The 27,495-nt window shown below is 35.3% G+C and overlaps 1 protein-coding gene across 1 annotated transcript in view; it reads right to left on the reverse strand.

Moving 5' to 3' along the window:
* Window positions 1-27,495, reverse strand: part of LOC119076592 (rabphilin-3A) — a 47,260-nt gene extending 19,765 nt beyond the window's left edge. Inside the window, exon 1 of the mRNA XM_037183437.1 lies at window positions 27,038-27,495. Coding sequence (XP_037039332.1) covers window positions 27,038-27,114 — 77 coding nt within the window. The 5' untranslated portion in view covers window positions 27,115-27,495. The remainder of the gene's footprint in view (window positions 1-27,037) is intronic.

Consider the following 27,495-nt stretch of genomic DNA (forward strand, 5'->3'; position numbering starts at 1 on the left):
AACTACACTTTCCAAACCAAAAGAATTCTTCAATTCAATTCAGGTACAGATGGCAAGCATATGACTAGTATTATTATCGGGTCTATTACTTCCATAGATCAAAGTATTTTTAATCTGTTGATTTCAAATCTTGTGCTTCAATTTTTTTAACATGCATATTACTATAGAAAGGACCATATTACGCAGAGATTGTCATTATTTTTGTTGTCGTTATCTAAAACAGATGAATAGCTGTAGATGACAGGTTAAAACATAACTTCTAAGACTTCAGAAAAGAACTTTAAGTAGCATTTCATTTGTAACACTATCTAACACTGTAACTCTCTGTGATATGTCGATTCGATTCCAAATGAAACAAAATTTACGAAAAACGGATGAAATTTATTCGCGAGTTATATGTAAAATACACACAGGGCCCTAGTAGCGGCCTTAGTCCAAGGACTCGAAGTCCAAGGTGCTCGATTACCTTTCAAATAAAACAAAAATTGGGAAAAACGATTCACGGAAAAATCGTCGACTTTTACTTTACAATAAAAACATTTTCATTGTTGCTTCTCATTATCATCTTCAAGCTCAAGATTCATTATTCATAATCGGTTAATTTATTCATTGAGTGAAGAATGTTTTCTTCCGCTTGTCGAACATTTTTCGGTGTAACATCGGAACTGTTTTATGTTTCTTGGAACTAAAAATTTTCATATTTTACACCATAATGACGCCACTGTAGGCGTCGTGAAGCAGGTAAACATTTCTTTTGACTCCCGGCTCATATAATCTAGAATGCTTCTAACGGACGGAGGATAATATTACTTTGGAGAGAAAAGTTTAAAGAAGAAACTTCTTAAACTCCCCCGTTCAGATACAGATGAAAAAGTGGTGTCATCATTAGTGGTTATGAAATCAATCTTTTAAAAATACTTAGATCACATGTAAAATCCGGTAATAAAACTGCTGATATGCCTGCCGTCTGTGAAAGGTTAATAGGGATCCGATTTTGACTGACTTATTTTCATCGAAACCACTTTTTTTTCGAAGTATGCAAACAACCAAGACAGTATATAATGATTCCATAATGATGTTCATAATAACAAATATGACAAAGTTGAAGTGGGTTCACATTTTAATAATTCAATTTCCAGGAATATGGCAGCTCTGTTTGTACGTAGTGTAGTAAACGTGCAATACCTACATCTCATCATCATCTAGAATCATTACCGGTGATTTTCCTACCTTCGATTTTTTTTTTCAAAGACTTTTTCTGAGCTGAGAACTTTTCGGGATTATTTGCCACTTTTTTTGCAATTTATTTATGAACCCACTTTCAACCCGTAAACATAAACGAGTTTGATTTTTTTAAAGTGTTTTAAATGTTCAAACAACAAATTTTACGATAAAACTTTTTAAATTATTCCCACTCACATGTCGCCAGGGCTTATTGTTCGAAACATTTTTCTTCGTCAAAAATTCTTAAAATTTTCAAAAAATCTTACAAGTTTTTAAATGTAAGACTCCTAAGAATTTGTAAGAAATAATTCCAAGAAGTTTTCGAAACTTTAGAGAAGTTAATTGCACTTCACACATTGTGCGAAAACGCTTAGGCAGTGTCTATAAACGATGTCCTCTTGTTTCAGTGGTGCCAGCAGCTTTAAATCTTTGATAACTCGAGAACAACGCATTTTCATTAAGTAAAATGTGACTGACCCCAAAAATAATTCCACAATATGGACACACAGTTGACCTATATTTTTCGAGTTATTGATGATTTAAATGTACTGGCAGCACGACGTCGTTTATGGAGACTCCCTAATAGCAGCATATTCACGGTGGTGTTGAACAAAACTTAAATAGAGTCGCGACACCACCTATGATTTTTTTTCATGTTCTTATTGAGGGACTCGAGTACTATAAGGAACCACATTCAGTTCGCAAAACTTTCCAGCCGTTTCGGAGAACCGGCACTCATGGCCGTGCGGGACTGACGAGTCAATTTGAATACAGATTGTTATCGCAACGCATAGAGTGACTAATTCTAAGCTCATTCGTATTGAAATGGCTCCCCTCGACAACTTGATCACGTAGCTACAGCCAGCTAAAGTCGAAAATTCGACATCTTTGAATGGTGATATGTCCAAGACGAAGAAAGTTTGAAACTCTTTGAATGGCGATGTTGGTAGATGATTCCATGCTCTATTAAACGCCGAGAATGGATTTTACAAAATTTGTCTGAATTGTACAATATTTGAAAACTTTTATTTTAACCATCCTCGGCGAAACTTGGACTCGTCTGTAATACACAGGTTGACCCTGTCTGCAACAAAACAATAGTGCCTGATCAGCCTTTCAGTCTAAGCTTTACAACGATACCACATTCGTCATAGCAGCCTCACAACAAGTATCTGTTACGACATTTTGTTTGCAGCAAGGTCGCTCTACGACGAAATTTTCAATTTATCATCCATCTTCAAGTGTCCGTTCCTTTAGAATGAGTGGAATTGTTATGCATTCTTCATAAATAAGTGGTTTAAGTTATTTGAGAAATTTCTTTGTGTATCTGGAGTTTTTACTGCACGGATCAAAAATTTACCTCAAGTTTTTGATATTTTTTAAAATTCTAAGACCTAATAGTACTTATCAATGGGGCAAATGATAGAAATGGTACTTCTTGTGTATTTACTGACCTCGGTTACGCCTTGATCGGCAAATTTCCCCCAAATTAGTACCATTTCTATCATTTGCCCCATTGATAAGTAATGTACTATTAAGTCTTAGAATTTAAAAAAATATTATATTATATTAGTAATCAGAGGAATTTTCATAATTTGTTTCTTAAAATCCTTAAAATTTCTATTCCAAAATTTATTTAACAAAAATATTTTTTTAAACAAAACTCAAAACGAGTAATAAATCTCTGCATTTTGGAGTTTATCGACTTTTTAACACATTTTTACTTAACCGTAGTAGAAAAGAAAATGCCGAACCAAAATAAAAATCTTCATCTTTGTGCACATCAAAGTGGTAATCTAATTCGAATTCAAATTCGATATTTCGTGAAAGAGGAGAAGAAAAAAACTGCGAAGGCTTTACGCGGAGAAATATCGTTGATGTACATAACAGTAACACCAATGTCATAATATAGATTTTTCTACATTTTTTTTTATCTACTCTTTGTGATGAAGGCAATAATTAGCACACGTACTTGCAAAGGCCGCACTCGAAGGCAAATTATTTTTATTTTATAATTTCAAACATGTTTTATTAACACCATCGATGCTATTCAGTTTTCTTTCTCTCCACCATCAACAGCATCCACGCTACGATTTTTTCTTCTTCTATAGGGTACGGACCCCAGTATTCGGCATAGTTTAGAATATCGGCCATCTATTGTTTAGAACAATGAAACCCAATGAAACCCATTGTTGTGGCCGATATTCTAAACTATGCCGAATACTGGGGTCCGTACCCTACATTAAATATTCCTCATACAGAATTTTTATTTATTATCTGTATTCGTATCGACGATAAATAATAATCCCTTTTGTTTCACATTTTTCCTGCTACTACCACTACCCCAACAATGGGTGGAACAGCTCAGATTTACCGTACACACACTGAAGGAAGGCATAATATAACGCACCAACTTCATAATGTGTACACATTGTATATACATATTGGAAAGGATAAATAGAATATGAGTGCCCATGAAAGTCATTTATAATAAAATCTAAACAAGATTTATCTTCTTCAAGGACGACAGGGCTGTTGGATGTAACAAACCGTAATGTAATTAAATATTCCAGACATTTCACCTTTTTATGTGCCAATGTTATGGCAAAAATTGTGTTCAGAAATCGAGTTTTTTTTTTGTTATCGTAACGAATAAAGAGTTTAAGAAAGGCAACTCTGAAAATATAGACGAGTGACGCTCGACTCCCATCAGATTTTTGCCCAAAATTCTCAAATTATCCTCAAATTGAAGGCGTAGAGCTCTCCAGCAAAATTAGCACATTTTTGATCCATTTAGACTTGTTTGATAATTCCTTCCATTGATAAAATATCGACTCATTATCGATGTGTATAAAAAAAATCAATATCAACCGGTAGTTATCGACCAGCAGCGCCGTAAGTTATCATTTCTCTGGATAAATATTGTTTCACACGCACGACAGAGTAAAATAAACCAGGCAGGAGCGGTTCATTTTCGAAACGTCAAATAAGGGACCTAATACACTGTATGAAAATGAACTCAAATGATAACTGACATAAATTGAATAATTTTATTCGCAAAAAATATAAGGCTACTAGATTATTCGGGTCCCTAATCAAATCAGCGCTCCTGCCTGGTTAACTTTCCTCTGTCGTTTTCACACGGAATAACTACCACTGTGAAAGAATTTGAGTTCCATATCTGTCGATGTTCGTGGACCATATAGTCATCGACACATTTAACTTATTCCTTAACCTATTCCTACAACCACTTGATGAATTTCTTTATTGTTTCGATTACTGTTCGGAAAAGCTTTTGAAAGTCCGGTAAACTTAACTGACGTCAACGGGACACATGTGCTCTGACCTGAAAACACATTTTCTTGCGTCCATTCATTAAAAGTATCCCTCTCAATCCGGGATAAATTTTTTTTTACAACATAAGATAGCTTTAGATGACAATTCAATATCCAACAAAGTTGGAAAGTCCTTGTCCCATTTCTAACTTTTTTAAAATTTTTTTTTTATTATGACTGGCATCAATTTATACTTCCGTCCATGAAAATAAATCGTCGAGCCGAGAGTGTTGCTTTGGTTGCTGTTTTATCTTGACATTTTGATTATGTCCTCAGACATAATTGAATTTGTTAAAGGTTCAATTCATGCCAGCCATTGTTTGTACCACAGAGAAAAATCCTGGATTAGATTTAGATCTTTTCCGGATTACATATAAGATCGATTTTATTTTTGACTTCTTCGGGGACTGAACGACTTCTGGATCTAACGTTGCAGTACAATAGTGTTGCTTAATACATATTATGCATCTGTGGCCAAGATTGGTATTTTGACGTGTAGGACATTATTGCCCCAGCCGAAGGCGTGGGTCATAATGCCTACACGTCAAAATAACAGTCTGGCAATAGGTGCATATCATATTTTATCTGTCGAGAACAGATATATCGAGATAAACAAAAACTCCCTAGAGGGATAAGCTCGAGATTATCGTTCTAGACAGATAATAAATATTATGCACGTATGAAAAGGCGGTCGAGGCTTGCCGAGACGGCTTGTCATACGTGCATATTCTTTTTTATCGCATAAGCGAAAACGAGACAACAAGATATGCGAATGACACTTTGACAATTTACAGAAGTATAATGTTTGTTTATATATCCTAGGTGAATAATTTTTTCGGGGAATCACACCGCGTATGCGATAAAATTTATTATTGTTGCAGCGTACTTTGAAAGCAAAAACATGGGTGGCGTATAATTTACGCAGTGCACGTTATAACGTTATAACGTAACGCACATAAATACTGATATGTCGTTTTTCAACATAATTGATTTTAAGTTCATAAAGCACAAGGAATTAGCTACGACTTGATGGTGAACTGTAGCTCTTTGAAACTACCGAATAGATATTAGCCTACATTCCAACTTTCAAGAAAATCTATGGAAACGGTTAGAAACGGATCTCAACATACGAAATTTTGTATTTTTTCCTACAAATTTTGATTCTTTAAAGTGAAATATCTCGGCCGAATCTTAATCGATATGCGATATCTCGTTAAACTCGTCTAGATTCCGGATACTTATCTTGTGGCGGTTGAGCCCAAGGAGAAGTTTCCCTGATTATTTTTCTTACATTTTTGTATTTATTGGACTCGCTTACCTGTGAAACGTTTTGTTGACTGTCTGATGACAGTGCAGGAGACAAAATAAAAAATTTCTTCCTCAAATTGTCACCTTGCTTTTGTTTAAAAAAAATTTGCAATAAATCAACGCACTTCAAGCATTCAGTACTGAAACTGGACAGTGTATCATTCAAACGTAAAATGATGTAAAGACATTTTCATGTAAAATAGAGGACTTTCTTCACCAACGAGAGCGATTTGGTCAAAATGCCATGAAAGTAGACTGGCGGGACACGGTAATGCATTTTTATTCGTATAATTGGTATGCTTATTATACTCGATGTATATGAAACATTTCTCCTGGCTATAGCTACGACCGAGGCTACGACTGATTAACCATTCATAGATAGATATCTCGAATATTTCTCGAATCTGTTACTTCATTTGATCTAAATATTTTGTACAGACTGAAATGAAATCTTTCACTTGATTTTTTCCGACAAGAATTTTGCTATGTAGGACGACGTTAGCTATCGACATTTTTTTTGTCATCATTGTCTATACTAGATGATATACAGATCTTCGTAAAATACTATCATTACAGATAAATGGGTTGTTAGAAGTATTAAAAGGGAATTATACTCCGACGATTATAATTGGGGATAATGTGTCAGCGGAAAAGGTTACCGACATTTCGCACAACAAGTATTGTAAGGTGCAGGTGGTAGTTAGGTAATATACTTATACACCACAAATGTTACCATTTAATGATATTAACTTTGGAGTTTCGTTCAAGCGTAATTAGACGCATAAAATATGTGAGATGGATGGACTATGTCGTCGCCAGTGCGGTTGTCAGGCGTTAAATGATAACCGAGGGGTAACCGACTCGGGAAATTGACTACACACCCTCAAAGGAATTGCCGGAGTATCCGGTAAATAATTGGAATTGATGGAACTGACCGGAATTGATCTGAATTGGCAGGAATTGATCGGAATTGATAGGAATTGACTGGAAATATGTGGAATTGAAAGTAAATGAGAGTAAATGCTGATAAGTGTGATTATCGGAAAGAAGGACCAGCGAATGCAAAACCACTTTATTTCCTTTTTGTTTTAATTTTAAAAGCCCCCGCACAATAAATAACAGTGTACAGTGTTGATCAGTTCCATTTTAGAACAGGTCCAACGTCCTTTTATGTTCAAAATATGCACACTGAAGGATTCTTGTTCAGAGGATTCTTGTGAGTCAGATACGGAAGAGTTTGAGCCGCAACAAACAAGTGAATATTCGTCGGGGGAATGTTAGGCTGGGGCATTGCCGATGCGAAATGCTCCAGTTTCAAACCAAATTTACAAAAAAAATGCATCACCGCCAATATCATCTATTCCATCAACTTTTCAAAAGTCTAATGCTCAAAACAAACTAGACATTGAAAACGTGTTTTGGTCCTATTTTTCATGACGAAATTTTCGAAACTGTCAAATGAAGTATGTTTCATTTTCATATTGCAACCGGCTTATATAGACTTTTCTCACACACAATTGTATCCTCCGCGCAAAAGTCCATCTGCTTCATACACAAAAAAAAACAATTCGTTCCTCCGCACAAAAGTCCATCGACTTTATACACAAAACGTTCCTCCGCACGAAAGTCCATCCTTCATACGCAAAAAAAAACAATTCGTTCCTCCGCACAAAAGTCCATCGACTTTATACACAAAACGTTCCTCCGCACAAAAGTCCATCCTTCATACGCAAAAAAAAACAATTCGCTCCTCCGCGCAAAAGTCCATCGACTTTATACACAAAACGTTCCTCCGCACAAAAGTCCATGCTTCATACACAAAATGTTGCAAAAGCCCATCGACCATAAATTTCCATCGACCATAATATATACACGGAAGAACACAACGCACAATAATTGCGTGTAACATTTTATGGACGATGGGCTTTTGCAACATTTTGTGTATGAAGCATGGACTTTTGTGCGGAGAATGTTACTTTTTTGTATGTATGAAGCTTGAAGCATGGACTTTTGTGCGGAGGAACGTTTTGTGTATAAAGTCGATGGACTATTGCGCGGAGAATGTTACTTTTTTTGCGTATGAAGCATGGACTTTTGTGCGGAGGAACGTTTTGAGTATAAAGTCGATGGACTTTTGCGCGGAGGAGCGATTAAAGAAATAAAAGGAATTAAGAGCACTTTAAAGGAATTGACAGGAAGTACCTTTAGAAATTGAAAGGGTATCGAAAGGAAATTGAAAGGGAATTGAATGGAATTGAACGGAATTGAAAGGAATTGAAAGGAAATAGAGCGAATCCGGCAATTAGACGAGTTGGTCCGGTAATTGAGGTAATTAAACGGAATTGAAAGGAATTAGAAATTGATTTGCCACCATTTTGGCCGTGCGGTTGTCAGGCGTTAAATGATAACAAATTTGACAAATTTCATGCGTAATGTGTCGGGATATACAAATTACATCGTTTAGTATGTGGGCAACATAATCATCGTATATTACTGAATCGTCTTGTTACAGCCGGAGTAGAATTTTTTTTATGGTAATATGAACTTGATATGAACTCAGCTCATTCTCATGCGTATGACTCAGTATTTTTGTATGACAACGTCTGTATGGAAATCTCGTGGTTTAATATAATCTGTTGCTTTGGCATGCACAGAATGGGGTATCCGCCACGTTTTATGAGGTTAAATATCTTTCAGCTTTTAACTTTAGTCTCATAATTTGTTATAGTGGGCGACGTGTGCATATTTCTGTCGGTTTGGAAAAAATGATGTCGTGTTCAAAATTTTGTTTGTTTGTGAATTTGTGCTTTGACATTCTAACGATATTTATGCACACCTATACTCACTAACAATTTCAATTAAGATGTTTTTCATTTTCTTTTTTAATAGAACACCATTCACCACCATCCAATCTATTAATTTTCCGGCGTTAACAACATCAACATGTCCGAAAAATCATTGAAAAACTCACAAGTTTCTATGCTGTGTATTTAATGAATTGTAAACTGTCACGCTTTTCTCCACACAACATCAATGTGATAACAATTGTGGTTTACATCAGTCATTTCAATGGTATCATGTATCATACACATATGTACATTTTATCGATGATGGGGCGATGTACGACAACACATCATAACATATTGTGGAAATTCTGTCAATAGTCGGATATGAGAACCGAAAATCACATAGCCGTCCGGTTATATGCCAGAACCGTTGCGAACTTTTCATCGTATTTTTGGGGCGGGGACAAGTTCCGATTCAACTATGGGTAATATAACTCCAGGGTTAGTTGCGATACAAATTTCGTCATTTCTGAGGCATAAAGTGAGCTGTGTTGGCTATGTTTTGCGGTAACAAATCAGTCTATAAATTTTCTAATACTCAGGAGACCCAGTGCTTTCATGCCAACAAGAATTGGAATTTTTAGCCTGCGAAGTGTGACTTGTGTGATCGAAGAAGTCGGCGGGTTAGTTGCGTTACACGTCTGTGACTTTTCGAAATATTTTCACCAAATAAAAACTGATTTCTGTGGTCATTAATAGCCAGAAATATTTTTTTCGAAATTGGTGGTTGTTGCCCCACAGAAAATGTTGCTTTGGCTCAAAACCGTTTAAAAAATGGTTACAAAATTTTTCGAGATAACCTCGACGAGTCAAAATTCGAGGATGACAATTATCACCCCTGGGAAGCTGATTTCACCTACTTCACTCACCCAACTAACCTGATCTTGCCAAAGTTATTTTTCTTGTGAAGTCATATGCTGAAGCATTCTAATGACACCGATCTTCAGTTTTTATATGAAAAAATGCAATTTTGGCAACGTTTGGGTAGAGGTGATTTCACCTTACTTCGAAGCAGAATGAATCAAAAATCTTCTAAAAATTTAATTTCGTGTCGTTTGGTGCAATTGTGGAATTATAGCGTTCGTTTCTACAGGGAAACTCTTAGATTCCGTAGATTTCCTTCAATTGTATTGAAACACAGAGCAGCTTAATTACGAACTGAATTGTATTGAGTGATAAAACAGAATGAAAATCATACGAGAAAATTTAGTTGCCAGGCATACTAAAGTTTAAACATCGAACACTAGATTAGTGTAAATTACCTAATCCAACAGAAACAAGTTTACAGAAATTATTTGAGATTTATTGAGAATATCTTGGAAAGTCGAATACACAACAAACACTTTTTGGTCATATCTACCCCGAGACGTTATGCCAATGACCTCATATTGGATTTTAACAACTACAATATAAATTTCAATTAACTGTCAAACTACGCGTTTTGTCAATAGCTTTCTATGAATATTTCGTGAAATAAACTAGAATTTTCAAAAATTGCTAAAAACAAGCATACATTTTTCTCCCCGGCCACCGACCTAATACGTGGTTTAAACGATGCGTCTGGTCAACAGCTTTCAAGGAAAAAGATCGGTGAAAATATTTCGAAAAGTCTCAAATTAGCTGGAATTACCCAAATAGTTAAGCCAAATCAAATTAAGTAAGTAGTCAGCCGTGAAATTTTGACCGAAAATGTTGTCATAATTTCACTGCTAGCGAAAATAGTGACATAAAGTCCATACATTTTCTGTCAAAATTTCACTTCACGATTGTATACTGTTGTATACTTAGCTGAAAAGGCATCGATGCTTAGCTAAAACTGTAGCCTATATTCGTGTGTCTCGTATTTCATTTTTGATGATATTTTTCCATCAGAATCCTTCTTCAAAAATGTACGACTCTAATAACGACCACGAATGCGTTCGCTTCACGGCAGAGTAAAATAAACCAGGCATGAGCGGTTCATTTACGAAACGTCAAATAAAGGACCTAATGCACTGTATGAAAATTAGCTGAAATGAACACTGACATAAATTGAATAATTTTATTCGCAAGGAAATAAGGCTATTCAGGTCTAGTCAAATCTATCGCTCCTGCCTGGTTTACTTTACTCTGATAACTTATCTCACTTCGAGAAACCATTTCGAAATATGTAAATTACACATTTTGCGAAGGTCTCTACAAGTGGGTAAAGTTATGACTCACAAACTAATTTTTCCGTTAAAAGTAACACATTTTTGGATACTTTAATGGCTTGCCTTTTTCAAAAAAAGATTTTGGTTCAGAGAAATCATCAAAAAACGAATATTTTTGCGCACAAATTTAGGCTAGAAATTTGCCAAGGGGTGAGCGCTCTTACACTGTTCTCATAATTTTTTTTTAAAGCTAACACGTTCGTGGTCATTATTGCGGTCCTATATTTTTGAAAGAGGAGTCTGGTCGTCTAGTGGAAAGATATCATCAAAATTAAGACAATAGATTATTTTCGTTCCGGCTATAGACACACATACCATTTATTATTCATTGTCGCAACAACGAATCTCTTTAGAATCAGTATTAGTTCTTACTGGAAAATGACTCAATATTAATCACAACTTTCATAACCGAACCAGCCATTCTTACTTTCCAAAAATAGCATTCCGTTCCGGCAAAAATATTATGTTTCTCTGTGAAGCTGAACTGATCCCATTATATGAAAATGTTGATTCTATAATAGAAAATCGCCTCAAGTTATGCAGTAATAAATTGGTTTTCCGAGGCAGGCATGCTATTTGCGTGCAGTTACTTAAATACTTCCCACATTTTTTTTCTCGAATAACTAGCGGCAAGGATTTATGCTTGGGTCAATGCGAACTCGGTTATGTAAATAACATTTCATTGTCTCACAATTATTTTGTACATTATTTTTTCTAGAGCAGTTGTTTTTCTACCGCTTTTTATGCAACGCCTTATGCACGTGCCCGAACTCAATGTGCCCCCGCTGGATAAAGTACACTGACGCAAACCTGTGATATTGAATTGAATCACAGAAGAAATTATACACAACATTCACCCAACGGCAATAGATTCTCATTCTACTCGTCTGAAATTCAGAGGATGTTTTCCGAACTTAACACACAGTAATACAGTACATACATTGATATCCCTTTTATTATTTGTCCTATATCAACATGCGGGGCTATTCGGGAAATAAATCAGCAACGTAATACATATAACTGTTTTTTAGACGAACAACACATCCAGAATAATATACGTGCAAGCTTTTGCTTACGTTTTCCCATCCTTGACCTATTTGTCATCATCGGTAAAGGATCGAAAGGACGTTTTAATTAGTTTCGGGATTGGCTCACGTATTATAATGTACGAATGTTGGTAATGTTAAATTATTTGAGTTGAGTTGAAATGAAAAATTAATTTTCTGACAAGGGTACTGTACCTACGTTGCATAAAATTAATTAAATTTATTTGTTTGAATGAGTATCCTACATTGATTTCGTTTTAATATGATTGGTCATCCACATACACACAACACAATTTTAAATTGCAGACGATTTAATTGAGGCTTGCGACCCGTATGTTCATTGAACATAAATTCTTTCAGTAAATTTTGGGTAAATTTCGATAATTTTCGTTGATTAAAACATAAAATTCCAAATGATACACAGTGGTAGTCGGGTGCGAGTTGTCCAAAAAAGCCGTTTCGCTCATATTGAATGTGAAAAACGATGTAAATGCTTCGAGACGAAGTCGAGTCCAGATATGTACACTTTTTTGTAATGATAGGCGCCATTTTGAATTACAGCGCCACCTGCATACTTTTTCAATCACTTATATTTTTCTCGTATGCAGAAAGGTTCAAGGACCACATGATTTTTCTCCCACTCAATTCGGATCAAAATTCAATTTTATAAAGCCGAAAGAAGTTTTAGATAACGGCGGCTCTCTGGCCCAAACCAGGCCGATCCCAGCTTGGCAACATTGCGATTCGAGTTCGTGGCCGACCCATCTACGTTAATCAACCATAAAATCGCTTTTTACATTCAAAATGAGCTAAAGGACAACTCGCACCTGACTATGGGTTGAGCCACAAGGATGACAACAGCTGTCCCCACTATAAATTTTATTAGTGGCAATGAGTGCTGACAATTTCAACATTACTGAAGAGTAGCTAACCAAAGCTGATTGACTTTTGTTAAGTGGAGTTCAGAAAAATAATCTTGCCTCCTCGGCTTCGCCTCGGGCTGACAATTTTCACATCTGATATTGATTATAGTTCAAGGAAACAGAAAAGTGAGGCCTCGATGTTAAGGTTACTATTGTAATGGTAAAACCATTAGCCCATACAACTCCGACGGGCACAAAAATATTTAATTGGATGTTAAACAGTGTTTAATAAACACAAAATGCATAATACCTGTAAATTGTGGCACAATTATGGAATGTCGATAATTTTATTAATGTAACCTTTTAATACTACAAAAATAGGCGTTAATGCCCGCTGCTATTATCGTCTAATACTGTTGGAAGGGTGTTCTGACAATCAATAAAATTAACCTAACGCTCTGACTCAAAATTCTCTGAAAATCATAATCTCTGATTCCTTACTTAAGCTGTTTTGAAAGGAACATCTTGCAATAGGTATGCTTTCTGTGTCGAATAGTTCAGTAATCTAAGACTGCGACAGTTCTTGCGAACTAATGGATAGTACCGTCAATGTCGAAGTAAATCTCTTCCGGCCAAATTGCCTACCGATATCACACAATTAATCACAACAAAGTTTTATTTCAGAAATCCCTACACATGCGAGAAGATTTTGTAAACACTGGCAAACGAAACGATTGCGTGTATTACATGGTCAAAAACCCTTACAGTTCATGCAGAACAATAATATCGAACGTATGTATTGTATTATAAACGTTCCAGCACGTATGACACTATTTGAGTACATTTAAAATCCCTACACGAAAATCTATCTCTCCTTCATCATTATCAGTTATGTGACATAGGAGGGAAAAAATTGTCGTTAAGATTGGCACGATGGGATTATTAAAAGTAACATATTTGCACAGCTCGAGAAGGAGATAATGAGATTATTTGGTTGCGACCGGGTGCCCTTCAACTCGGTGTATAATCCCAGTAATGCGTAAAAGAAGCTGCAAATATAATCCCATTGTTCCATGAGATGGAACTGGAAATGTCGGAGAAAATACTGAAAACCATGGTAAAGGTATATCTGGTCTGGTATGGCTGTTGAAAATCAACACAGCATAGTATTAGCATGAAAGATGTCTGGATCGGAATATTGCATTCAAATGGAAGAAGAGAAAATAAAAACTTACTCAGCCGAGGTAATACGAAAATAAGGGAAATTCTGTGGAAAAAATGTAAATATTTGTAGAAATGTACTCTGGGGTGCTTAGTCCTTAGCCCAGCACGAACGACTGCGGCTTTATGTGTTTTAAAAGCCATTTGTGACTGATGGAGTTCGAAACATGATTAACGACAAAATGTTCTCATGTGCATCCTAGGCTTAATTGATGGTTTAGGTTCAAAGAGGGCCATTTTTAGGTCTGTTCTTGGTCATTGGCACCTTCATTTTTTGTGATTTCGAATTTTTCGAGCGTATCTAGGGAAGTTTAATTTTTGTAAGAGTAAATGACACGTAAAGTGACCAAACATGGGCAACATCAATCGCTCGATTCAATTGGTTGTGAGCATGAATTCGTTTCAGCTGTCTTTCAACGGATGCAATTTCGTTGACGGTTACTGACTGTAAGGAAATGAGGTACACTTTAAGCTTTAGATATACCAGTGCTTTGTATATACATATTGCAATAGGTTTACGTACAGTTAGACGGGGTCGTACGGGGCTAATCACATCAATTTGCTACAATTCTCACTGGTTCATTTTTATATCTTCATTTTCTTGTAAAATCGAAACGTTCAGATGGCAATAACTCATGAAAAAATAGAACTTTGCATGCATGAGCTATACCGTTCAAAAGACGAGACCGTAAAATGTTATTCTTATCGCGGCATTCCACCGCTTCTTGATTAAAACATTAAAAATGCATCTAAAAAAAAATCTCCAGAAAAAGATCAAACCCACGGTATTAATTGCCGTGAAGTGTATGTATAGTATTAGAGTATGCATACGATGTATTCACAGTACAAAAGACCAGACTAATATCAAATTCAGATGAAAAATTTAATAAAAGACCACTGGAACTTTGCGCTTCTCTTTTATATTCATAAAAAGGCACTCCATCATGATACTTGAAATTTTATGAAGGGTTTCCCAACCATACAAGTGGCGCTTTAATTCTAACAAATTCAACTTAATTATATTGGGGTAGGAACATCTTATTTGTAAGAAGGTATAATACAATAGAATACAATATGATATAATACAATCTTTGGTGGGATTCGATTTCAAAACCATTGGTAACGGTTTTGGCTTCGAAACAGAAAAGTTTATTCATTAAAACCTTTCAATCAATATAATTATCGAGTCTGTTTATGGGCATTCTATAGTGACAACGTTGTCTCGAACTATCACGATTTTTCGCGTTTTTTATTTATCTTGAAAATTCGCGAGAAATCTTGGGTTCCCAGAGACCTTACAGCTTGTTCAAGACGAATAGTTTTAAGATAGAAGTGGAATAGATGTAATTGCGAGCGCAGCGAGCAAGTCAATTTTCAAAAATAAGATATCATTACAAAAATTCTGATACCTCATCTTAAAAGAAAAAGCTGTTTTGATTATTGTGCTATAGCACTGGTACTGGTGTGAGTTAAAAGTTAACAATTTTAATTCGAGCTTTTTCTTTTTCATTTTTTCACTTCTTACTGCGCTGTTGGTATTATTTTCGAGTAATCAACTTTCCTCTTTTAACCGGATTTACGCTCTTTTGTGTAATAGGCTAGCGCAAACAAATCGAGGGCAACATTAATAAAGAGGGCATATCTCCGATATCTCAGAAACTACTGAACTTTTTTCCCTGAGAGGTAGTGAAATGTTATGAATCTTGAATCCGACATAAATTCAGTCTTTTCAGTTTTTTGACAATAACTTCCAAGCTTCATTCGGGCTCAAAATTCATAACTTTTGGCTACGTTTCAGGGAAAAAAAAAGTTTATAAAAATCGGTTCAGTAGCTTCTGAGATATCGGAGATATGCCCTTTAGTGATGTTGCCCTCGAAATGACGATCAGCTCAGCACTCCATTCTGAACTAGTTCAAGAGGTTCTTCATTTTTTGCCACTTTACATGATGTAAAGGAAGAACTATAATTCTAAATATTTCATTTTAGACTTTTTGCAGCTCTTTTGAATTGATTTCGTCACACAAGAGTTTTTTTTTAAATTATACCTTTAAAACTGAAATAAATGAAATAAATGACCATTCATGTTTCCTGGCATTTCCATTTGTAAATGTTCGAACATGCGAACCGAAATTTTCACTTTTAGCTCATAGACTTATGCGCTTGTCAAAATTAAAATTTGGAACCACGTGCGTACTGTGCTTTACGAGAAAGACAATAACGATAATCGGTCGAGTAGATCAGAAGTGGTGGGGTTCCCTATGAAATGTGGAATTGACGCATCAGTAAATATTTGTTTAACACGATAAATCGCTTAATTTCGAACCGATTTTTACGAATTTTTGTTTCAAAAGAGGCGCATTTGGATTCTACGTCTGATAAACATCAGAAAATGTTTTTGAACACCATAGATCACACATGGTTTCACACTTCGACTCTACAGGTGAAGTTTAAAAATGAAAATGATCGGTCGAGTATATCAGTTGGTGTGGGGTTCTGTTTGAAATTTGGAATTGAAGTCAGTAAATAAATTGCTGATTATTGATGAAAACTAGCCTTTAATTGTATCATTTAAACTCTTTCAAATTTCAAATATTTACACACCAGTCAAGGGATCTGAAAACATCACTTTTTCCAGAACATTCAAACCATTTTATGCAAATGAGCCAAATTCTCACTTTTTTTACAAATACGAATCGATGTGTTCTGTAGACCTCTTTACTTAGGTTGAAAGTAATTAGTAGCAAGGTAATGAAGAAACTTTGGTTCAAGTAACTTGAACGTAAATGTCACATCAAAATCCCTTCATTTAACCCTCATCCCTTTTTACTCTGTGCCTAAACCTTTCCAATAAAATAATAAGTCGACATACTTATAGGTCATATAAAGCTCATGTGGATGACACATAAATTATCGGTAAATGCTCTCCGATTCCACACTGTTTTGTTGTACATTATATCCACGAAATGTTTCATATACAACACGACGATATGGGCTTCTTCTTGCTAATAATAAAACAATGTGTAACTGCTGGGCTAAATTTTTCCTTCGTGGAAAATAACAATTGAAATAAATAAGACGAATAGCAGAAGTTTGTGATGGTAGAAAAAAAAGAATCTAGAGCAACAACGGGCTGTCACCACATTTCCTTCATATATGTGCACTAAAAGCTTTGCACTACACACATCTCCCCACATTTCACTTTTATCAGCGTCCTACTGTTCATCAGAAAATAGGTTTTTCGGTATATTATAACTATATTCGGTGACTGTTTCATTACACCAATTTCCAGACGGCTCTGCTGGAGCCCATTTGGTATTATATGAAATAACATTCTGTTAAATATGATGAACATATAATTCTGTGGTTGATTGGCGTAGACATTCTTGATGGCTAATATCAATTCGAACAAAAAAGAAAATGTAACCAAGTCCTATGCTGGTTGACGAAAATGAATGGAAATTTTTTTGTCCCATTTTTTTATCAGAAGAAAATAACCAAGCGGCACGTGTTAATGTCTTAAACATTTTTTCTAATTCAAACTTTTCGTTTGATTCAATTTATACTTGAAACGAAAAGATGCGCCGAGCAACGGAAGCGATATAAAGCAACAAAGACGAAAATGAATTGAGCTTTTTGTTTCAATATTTTTTTTTTCTCGTCCTTCCGCATTTGTTTTTATTCAATTAAAAGAAAATATCGTAGAAGCAGGGCTTCATTGGATGTGAGAACAGTAAATAGTAAATTAAATAACGAGATGAAAGCATCATGGTCGTCGAGATTCTAGCAGCAAAAATGTAATTAAAAATTTAATTGTAAGAGAACGAAAGGAGAAATTCACATTTTTGCTATCACATTGACCATTTTTTACTGCATTTATGAACAGTTCACTTAACAAGACGATTATGTATACCCAATTTAACGCGTCAAAGAATTGTAAAATATTCAGCGATGAGAATAGAAATGGACTTAACCTGTTACAGACTATGTTGCTATGTGATCCATTACTTCGTTTGATCGAAGATTTTCAGATATTAATTTCAGAAATCTTTTACTTCATTTGTTTTGAACATGCTTTTTGATATATAAGACCTAATTTGTCAGACCTTGTCGCTGATTATTACTGTTGTTGTCGATAACAGATGACAGCCGTCTGTAACAGTTTAATTTCGCTCAAAACTATAGTTGAAGACTCGGTTAAAGAACTACACGAAGAACTGTACCGATCTGGTCCAAATTTTGAGGGAACGAAGTGTCATCCTTTGGCAGCTTAAGTTCTTAAAATGATCTTTATGGACAACGCAGGTTATAAGTGAAAACTTAGCTACCAAGGGATGACGCTTCTTTCCCTCAAAATTTGAACCAGATCGGAGCAGTACTTCGTATCGAGGCAGGAAACTCTTCAGAGGACACTGAGTTGGAAACACTTATGTATCACTGCCGCTTACAATGATAATGAGCAAATTCTGCGAAGTTTGAGAAACCATAAATCTTTGAGTGGCACCGATGCTGAGCTGATTAGTCTACATTAAGGCAATTTTTAAATCCTTTATTTTTGATAATTTTCCTTTTCTAAAAATGTAAGACGACAATGTCTTAGATTTCAATCAAAAACAGATTTTTTTAGAAGTTTGAATGTTTCATTTTCATTTACATTGCCTAATCACGTGAAGCATTGTACTTACGAGGTTCCAAGTTGTGTATTTGATAAGTGGGGTGTTACAGTCCGACCCGAAGGGGAAGTAACATACTATTGATTTATACATAAATATTGCATATTTACTACGCGTACAATGATTGAACAACAGAAATATTACTCTTCAAGCGATTGGCAATTCATAGCTCGAATTAATTCACCTTTCTTCCATAAAACCAGGTGCAAGTAAAATGCTAAACGACGAAGTAGCGACGCGATACTCTAAATTCGATTTTACTTTCAATCTATTCCAATAAATCTATTTCCTAATAATGCCTCAGTTTCTAACACCCACTATTGCCTCACTCCTTGGTATTTTCGCTAAGAACATTTAATTGGTTTTTTCCACGGCAAAATCGAAAACTTATTCGTATGTAGTATACGTATGTAGCCGTCTATCTATTGTTCTCATACAATGTACGGAGTATACGTTACGTACGTAATATGGTCGCGATGATATAAATAAACGTTCCCATTTAAATTTCGAGTGAAACGAGAAAGATAAATAGAAAAAAAAATTGTAGAAAGGAAATTTCAAACGTCTGCAAAATGAAAATGGATACAAATGAAATATTTTAAATTGATAATCAATCAAATGAAGCGACATTTCGAAAAGGAAAGCGATTCGATTCGGTGAAATTGTACATTTGAGGCGTATATTGCAATGAAATTAAATTGAAAGCTGATGGTAAAATGGCTTTCAAACTGAGACGGTTTTTTTCTATTCTGAATTCTAGGAATTTTAGGGAAAATCAACAAGGACATGTGGCCTCGACCATATCTGTCAAGAAGATTTTTTAACCCGTTCGAAATAAACGGGTGTTATAGGTTTCCTATACCATTTGTAACGCGGAACCTTTTGTATTACCTATGTTAAGGAATGTTTCATGAGATTGATGTCTAGAGTCTACGGAATGACTGTTAGTCGGGCTAATCGGCAGTTAATGATAAGGAGAATGCTGCTTGGAAACTAGAGCACGAATGTAATAGATTTTTGAAAAATTCGACTACATTTCGTCATAACCGGTAGCATTTCAATTCAAAACAGAAAAATGGACGACAGCAGCCATATTTGATTTTAGTGCAAAATGAAACATCTGAGCAGAAGTGATAGCAAGGGAGTGATGAAAGGGTATATACGTGTTGGGTGTGTTTGAGGTGAACTATTTTTACACATCTAGATATAACTATGTACAACTCTACCCATATTGAGCTATATACTACTACATTTGCCCGTAAAATTCCCACTTTCATTTAAATGTATGACCCTAATATTGCAGTAAAGTTTTAGGCATCTTACACCCTTTTTTTAGGTACCTTTTGAAGCATTTTTAATGACTGAATCGACCTAAATGAACGTTTAATTCAGCATCGTTGAAACGTATTACTACTTCACATCACAACGAATTGTTTCTCATGCCGCTTTTCTATTAGAACAAAATATCCTTCAAACATTGTTAATCATTGCAATAGCTCATATATGTATACATTACATAATAAGTAGCAATACAAAAGACATGAATGGTTTCATTAGTCCCACTCATTCTACAGTATACCTATTTGTCTTTACGTAAAGCATTTTGCGTCGAGGAGGAGTTGAGTTGCTTTAGAAAATTTATATTTTTCATATAGCTAATAGAGTGGCTCGAATGTCTTTAATGGACACTTGCTAAGCACATGGAGCTGCTGTGCATGGTGTACTGTCGGAGTGTTATTGCTGACTCATTTCACGTAAAAGTTACGGCTAATTTATCTGTTATCGACAGAGACGACAGAAAACAGTCGATGCGATCTGGCTATTACAATCTTTTACAGATTTTTTTTGATAAATTATAATGAAGTAAAAGATTTGGTTTCAATCTGTCGTATATTGCGGTCAAAAGTAGTAAGAGATTCGATATTTGTCATTTTTATAAAATTTAATAAATAAAAAGAAAAGCCAGAAACGATGATTCTCATTTAGATACGTTGCAATATGGTCGAAATATACGGCTGCAGCAGGAAAAAAAGAATTTTAGAAAAACAAAATTAGATGGTAATATTGGAAAGTTCTATATTCCGATTTTGGCAGATATTGGTCAAAATTGAGTGAAATAACGGTAAAAAGCCCAAAAATATTTCTTAAAGGAAAACCTCCATTGAAAATGTGACATAAACAAAAAGAAATTCAAACCTTATGTACCACCCTAACAGTTAACAGAGATCATTGACTTATTGGCTGTGTTTCTAAGAGCGACTTCCCTTTTATGAGAAAATAAAGAAAAAAAAATGTTTATCCGTTTATGATTGTTGTTGAGAAACGGTGACGCTGAGAAGTGGATGCGAATTATACTTTCACCCACTCGAAACAATTTTCCTTCTTTGTAACCGACACAACAATGAATGAATGAATATAGTGGAAAATGTTCTTTTATTGCTTCGCCTGTTGATAAGTCTTTGAAGTGTAGAATTTATTGCGAGAATTGTTGATAATATCTGAATTTTATGATCGATTTAATTTTCAATATATAATTGAATATGATTGCTTATCAGAAAATTAACGTTGACGACGTTGATGATGACTGTTTGTGCATAATAAAGTATTTCTTATTTTCAAAATGAATAACGAATTTCGGATATTATTGGCCAAGAAATAATATTTGTCAGTCAAAAGGGAATTTTCAGAGAATCATTAGAAAATCCTTTCAGATTTTACGAAAGACAATCTCTCAATTAATTGAAAAGCTTCAGGTTAATCCACAAAATTATAAACTTTATGTATGATTATGAATGATCCCTTATTCAGCTGAAGTGAGAACGGACAAAGAGATAGGTTTTTGGTGTGGAACGCTCGTAAATGGGTAATTCCAGCTAATTTGAGACAATTCGAAATATTTTCGCCAAATGAAAACCGATTGCAGTAAACTTTTTTCCTTGAAAGCTGTTGACCAGACGCGTCGTTTAAGCCACATATTAGGTCGGTGGCCGAAAATCTCGGGGAGATACAACCATAAAAGTGTATGCTTGTTTTTAGCAAATTTATCAAAATTCTATTTTATTTCACGAAACCTGAACCGATTTCGCTAAACTTTTTTTTTGCTGAAAGCTATTGACAAGACGCGTAGTTGACAATCTGAGGTCATCGGCATAACGTCTCTTGGAGATATGACCAAAAAGTGTTTGTTTGTATTCGACTTTCCAAGATATTCTCAATAAATCTCAAATGATAGATTTCTGTAAACTTGTTTACCTGTAGAAACAACGCTATAATTCCACAATTGCACCAAACGACACGAAATTAAATTTTTAGAAGATTATTGATTCATTCTGCTTCGAAGTAAGGTGAAATCACCTCTACCCAAACGTTGCTAAAATTGCATTTTTTCATATAAAAACTGAAGATCGGTGTCATTCGAACGCTTCAGCATATGACTTCACGAGAAAAAAAAACTTTGGCTCGATCAGGTTAGTTGGGTGAGTGAAGTAGGTGATAAGTGTCATCCTCGAATTTTGACTCGTCGAGGTTATCTCGAAAAATTTTGTAACAATTTTTTGAAACGGTTTTGAGCCAAAGCAACATTTTCTGTGGGGCAGCAACCACCAATTTCAACAAAAAAATCTGGCTATTAATGACCACCGAAAAATGTCACTTTTATAGACACAAATTTTGGGCCACCAACCTCATATTGGGCTTAAACTGCGCGTCTTGACCATAGCTTTCAGGGAAAAAAAGTTTACCGAAATCAGTTTACATTTGGTGAAAATATTTCAAAAAGTCACAAACGTGTAACTAACCACCGACTTCTTCGGTCACACAAGTCCCACTTCGCAGACTAAAAATTCCAATTCTTGTTGGCATGAAAGCACTGGGTCTCCTGAGTATTAGAAAATTTATAGACTGATTTGTTACCGCAAAACATAGCCAACACAGCTCACTTTATGCCTCAGAAATGACGAAATTTGTAACGCAACTAACCCTGGAGTTACTCATATAGGCGACAATGGTCGAAGATAAAATCAATGACAGTGATACAATTTATAAGATAAGAGATCCCAACAAAAATTTTACACCCAATTTTAGTTCAAACAAGCTGGCTTAGTTTTTCTCATCATATGCCAATAATTTTTACCAAAAAAAAAATTTGACTGGAAACAACCAAAATTTTACCAAAAAAATCTGCGTCGCATGTGGCAGATAAATTTTCTTGCTGGTCTGTTCCTGAACATTTGCCACTTTGCGACGCAGCTTTTTTTGGTAAAATTTTGGTTGTTTCCAGTCAATTTTTTTTTTTGGTAAAAATTATTTGGCAGATAATGAGAAAAACTAAGCTAGCTTATTTGAACTAAAATTGGGTGTAAAATTTAATTTTTGCGTAACGAAGCTGAAAGCGTCAACTCTAGCAATATCATTCATTTTAGAAATTGTACTTCAAAGACTGCGTCACACTTTTCTCGAAGAGATTTTTGTTGGGATATCAGTCGTTTTAGAAGTTTTAGAACACTGCTTTTTATAACAGTTTATAACAGAAATTCGGAAATTTGGCAAAATTTGAAAATTTGTCGAAAATCGAAAATTTGACGAAAATTGAAAATTTGACGAAATTCGAAAATTTGACGAAATTTAACGAAAATCGAAAATTCAACGAAAATAGAAAATTTGACGAAAATCGAAAATTTGACGAAAATTGAAAATTTGACGAAGAAAGTAATTCTCTATCTGCCACCATTCACGAAATATCTCCAAAACCCCAATTGACCCACCCATTTCCAATTTTCGACATTTTTCACAACTGCCCTTCTTTTCTACTCGTAAAACTCTGAGACTTTGCCGAAGAAAGTAACTCTCTATCTGCCACCATTCAAGAAATACCTTTAAAAACATAATTGACCCACCCATTTCCAACTTTCGACATTTTTCACATATGCCCCTCTGTTCTACTCGTAAAACTCTGAGACTTTGCCGAAGAAAGTAATTCTCTATCTCTCATAACCCAAAAAAATATTAGTCCTTTCATCCTACGCTCGAGTAGCTCAAAATTTGGTCACTCTAATCACTCTAGCTCAAACGAATCTTCCCGGATTTTTTAAATTATTTTTTTGTTCGAATCGTGTTACGAATACCTTTCATTTGATGGGTCGCACGCCTCTGTAGGTTTCAATACAGCTAAGCTACAGCCGAAAACGCGTTCCCGACCCTCGAAAACCACACTCAGAAACCACTTCGAGGCCAATAAAACAAAATTCTGGTTTTTCCTGGGGTAATGGCGTATCACAATTTCATTTTTATGCCCACCCTGAGGTTCCTGCAAAATTTCATGGAGATTGGCTGACTAGTTTCCGAGATCGTCCGTCGATAGATAGATAGACAGATAGAAACATACAGAGTAAGTTGAAAGATTTTGATTGTTTGGGAAAAGTCAATTTGGTGTATTTTGTATGAAAAGTGACCAATTTCAAAACGATGTATCTCCGGTAATTTTAAAGCTACATAGTCGAGTGATAGCTCGTTTTGCTCGTATTTGAAGCGCGAATAAGATAGAATAGGATTTGTGGTGATACAGGCCAAAGGAAAGAAACTTAAATTCTCGCCTATATATAGTTGCCGCGTCTCAAAAAATTTTCCTCGTTTTTTTTTTGAAGTTAGACTGCGTCAAGTCCTCCGCTAACGCTCCGGACATGATAGTGTCCCAAAATAACGATTCTCCAACGTTACAGTCACCTAATTTTATCGAATGAATTTATATTCAGTCCACTAACGTAACCAAATTTGCAACAATATATATTTAGTGGATGAGATAAATTTCAAAACTAACTAAACGAAGGTTTATAACGTCGATTGCCATTTGAAATCCCATAACCTACGAGTAATCGGATAACATCCAATTGGAAGACACGCTTAAATCTCCAATTTCTAAGCATAGACAGAATATTATAATTTGTCTGCGATGAAATGGTAAACTTTATCCTTCGCACGAGTCGAAAAAAATTAGATAATTTCACGATACTGAATCTCAAATGTCTGTTGCATACTGTTATGCCTGCTCTGACTCCGGGGAGTGTGGGATATTGGGCGAAATAGATGTTTTTCTGGTCCGGAAGGCTTAAATATCGTTTACAAATGTACGAAAGCGTTGGTTAGAGCAGTAAAGAAGATATACACCATTATTCTCCTCTCTTCTAATCAACGCTTTCGTACATTTATAATCGCTCCCCACGTCTAAACTATTTTTTTAAATTCTAAAAAAATATACAGGTCCAATATTCAAGCCTTCCGAAACAGAACAACGTCTCATTAGCCCAATATCCCACATTCCCCGGAGTCAGAGCTGGCACGAATGGATTGATGCCCGAAGAAAAACAGTGGAATTTATCGGATTTATCAGGGGAATAATGCAAATGTAAAACATTTCCGAGACGTGTGTTCGGATCGAGTTACTTATTAAGTTTTCTTTTGATTGTACATGAAAATGCGGAATGTTATGCAAGAATAACCGGAATAGTTGTACAAAGGTATGAAATGAATTTCATTCCATTGCGATAAATTAGGTAAATACACAATAATGTAGAACGACTGAAGGTGGTTTACGATAGCAGAAGGTAATTTTGTATTGTGTACAAATGTGGTATGTAAATAGCATAATAGCGGTTTGTGTATGTCAATCCAAAACGAAAGCGTGAGTTGAGAAGTTCCACTTGTTGAACGACGTGAAACTCGCAACGATTTCTGCAATTGACAATCGTTAAGATGAGTATCTACACAGTTCGTGAAAAATATCTGCAAAATTCTTGAAACAATCAGGCATGGAAATTGTACATTTCGTACCTAGGACTAAAAGTTTTGTTTAGCGTGTGAGCCGAGGGCGAGGTCTGGAATCGAATACTTAAAAAAGGACTTTGTGGTACGAATAGTATTTTATATATTGGACGGAGAAAAAGTGGAACGAAGTCCTAGGTATGAAAAAATGTTTTCTGCCTGCGAACCAGTGATAATTTTCAGGGAACCAAAAATTGAAAATTGTTTTCCCGTTCATATATTTCCCGGAAACAAAATCTATTTGGAAACATTTCCCGGGAACTTGGATCGCGATTTCACGCATGACTTTGATGCTTGTGAACAAAATGGATCCATACAAAATAATTGCAGAATGTGGACGTAGACAGAAAATTTATGAGCTATATGTCAAACATTTTTCCTGCACGATGTGACCTGATGTGAAAGCATCGTGCATTTTCCATTGTCTCACGAACTGTGTACTCTATCGTCTCAAGAACTTGCCTTTATCGACGAAATAACGCATTAGCTTGGAATGGACTGAATTCTGACATTTTCCTAAACCTCAAATGCGATCCAATGGAATGCGGTAAGGAAATACTTCAAAATGATAGATTTACCTCCTCACAGCAAAGTATATAAACATTGAAGATAATGCAAACCTTCAGTGGATTCCATACTTCCTTCGGCGTTGCTCGCTCAAAAGTACTCCGTGTAAGAGACCAAATTGATTTTTTTTTTGAAATTTTTCCTTTGTTTATTTGACAACTTGCTCTCTCACGGCTGTCTCACGGAGTACTTTTTGTTGAGCGGAATGGAAACTTAAGTTTTTCAAAGACGCTCCCGCTCCTACGAAAGAAAAAAAATGGACCGAGTGCTACAAAAAACCACTTTGTGGAACACAGTGCGTATCACGATATTATGAAGCAGCACCGAACCTTTGTTAAGTCAAATGCACACGAACAACGAGTCATTTATTTGTGACTGTCAATTGCGAAATTTTTTTACTTGCTATAGTGAACTTTACCTGTAATGCTTATAACCTTGGCAACAAATTAAAACAGAAAAAAAACAGAACATTTTAATATGTACACTTTAACGCACCACCCAATTAGCATAATTTTCGTTATCTCAATTTTATCTACTTAGCTATTAATCGTGTCTGTTGTTATGATATCGGTTCGTGTATAGGCTTGACACGTTCGATACAACAAGGCATTTATAAACCAAGTGTATAACGAATAAATTACAGTAGAGATAATAAAAACGATAGAAAAGAATCCTCAATTCGTAGGGGAGACTTTTTCTCTATTTTCCTTTTTCCCTTTTTTTTGGTTGAGGTAGATTTGCTGGTAAAGGTCAACACAATAAGGCTTATGTAAACGGACAATAAGCAATATAAATGAACGATTTCCTGAGAGTCCTCTCATAAAAATAAAGTCAAATTCGGATTTCGTATGCTTTCTCCATTTCGTAAAAACAGTAAAAAGGAATGGAATACGTAGTGTGTCTCTATACTTCTATTCCCAATGCGATAAATAATAAACAAACACTTACTTGGCACGTAATGCCAGCTGTCTATCGCTGGGACATACAAACGGCTTTTTCTCATCATCACGTCCATACAAATCCATTGCATATAATGGGAAAATCTTCTGGTAATTATATCTCCTCTTCACAGAAACATATGTTGCGAAAATCCACTCTTAAAAATCACTTTGCAACCACCAAAGCAGGAAAACACCACTGATGATAATATGTACGTTGGTAACTTTCAATCGAAATCTTTTTTTTTTTTAAAGTGCCCCAGTACACGTTTCGATTGAACGCACAAAGAAAAGTTTTTGATTACAAACACAATAAAGCATCAACCGAAAAGTAAATAAAAATTTTTTTTCTTTCATTTACTAGACAGCACACTGTTGCTTTTCTTCATTATACACATTGTTTTTCGAAGCGATTTTCCCGGGTATCGGTCTTTTTCGAACGGTGCCTGTTGCACGACTGATACATAT

The sequence above is a fragment of the Bradysia coprophila genome, unplaced genomic scaffold (assembly GCF_014529535.1).
Source record: "Bradysia coprophila strain Holo2 unplaced genomic scaffold, BU_Bcop_v1 contig_232, whole genome shotgun sequence".
Classification (NCBI taxonomy): domain Eukaryota; kingdom Metazoa; phylum Arthropoda; class Insecta; order Diptera; family Sciaridae; genus Bradysia; species Bradysia coprophila.